At 40.4% G+C, this 1,043-nt stretch overlaps 1 protein-coding gene across 1 annotated transcript in view; it reads left to right on the top strand.

Annotated features, from left to right (window-relative positions):
• The window catches only part of LOC106473582 (PI-PLC X domain-containing protein 2-like), a 7,402-nt gene extending 6,604 nt beyond the window's left edge, over positions 1 to 798 (top strand). The window contains exon 3 of the mRNA XM_013934266.2: positions 639 to 798. Coding sequence (XP_013789720.1) covers positions 639 to 798 — 160 coding nt within the window. The remainder of the gene's footprint in view (positions 1 to 638) is intronic.
• The last annotated feature ends 245 nt before the right edge of the window (positions 799 to 1,043 follow it).

Below are 1,043 nucleotides of genomic sequence, written 5' to 3'. Positions count from 1 at the left end.
GCCATCTATCCATAGAACTGGGGCTCTGTGTAAGTCATGGGTCTTTATCCCTGGAGAAGGTAAGGCCATCTATCCATAGAACTGGGGCTCTGTGTAAGTCATGGGTCTTTATCCCTGGAGAAGGTAAGGCCATCTATTTATAGAACTGGGGCTGTGTGTAAGTCCTCAATAACCAAGTGACTGGTCTTTACCCTCTAAACAGATAGGTCCATCTATCCATAGAAATAGGGCTATGTTTAAGTGATGGGTCTTTATCTCTGGAGAAGGTAAGGTCATCTATCCATAGAACTGGGGCTGTGTGTAAGTCCTCAATAACCAAGTGACTGGTATTTTCCCTCTAAACAGATAGGTCCATCTATCCATAGAAATAGGGTTATGTTTAAGTGATGGGTCTTTATCCCTGGAGAAGGTAAGGCCACCTATCCATAGAAATAGGGCTATGTTTAAATGATGGGTCTTTATTCCTGGAGAAGGTAAGGCCAACTTAAGGGTTTACAAATGGGGTGTATATTATTTGTGTATCACATATATATAGTCTATGGGATTACAAATGGGATGTATACCCTTCAGGCTTGTTTCAATTGCGGTGTATAACCTTAGGCTTAAAGCTTACTCCAACCAAGGAGTATACCCTTCAGGCTTAAGGCTTATTTCAAGACAAGTCGCACTTCTACTGTTGTTCTACAGAAGGATTGTAACTCAAGTGTAATGATTTGTACTCTCTGTAAAAATCAAAGATCCACTGTTGCTCTAGAAAATCATCGTGAGTCAAGTGTAGAGATCAAAGATTCATCGTAGTTCTAGAGAATCCTTGTGACTCGTGTGTCTTGTGATCCTTGTTCTCTGTAAAGATCAAAGATCAATCGTAGTTCTAGAGAATCATTGTGACTCATGTGTCTTGTGATCCTTGTTCTCTGTAAAGATCAAAGATCAATCGTAGTTCTAGAGAAGCATTGTGACTCGTGTGTCTTGTGATCCCTGTTCTCGGTAAAGATTAAATATCCATCTTTGTTCTAGCGAATCATTGTGACTCATGTGTCTTG

This window comes from Limulus polyphemus, unplaced genomic scaffold, assembly GCF_000517525.1.
Source record: "Limulus polyphemus unplaced genomic scaffold, Limulus_polyphemus-2.1.2 Scaffold6294, whole genome shotgun sequence".
Classification (NCBI taxonomy): domain Eukaryota; kingdom Metazoa; phylum Arthropoda; class Merostomata; order Xiphosura; family Limulidae; genus Limulus; species Limulus polyphemus.
Note: the sequence above shows the minus strand (reverse complement) of the source record. Positions and strands in the feature narration are given on the sequence as shown.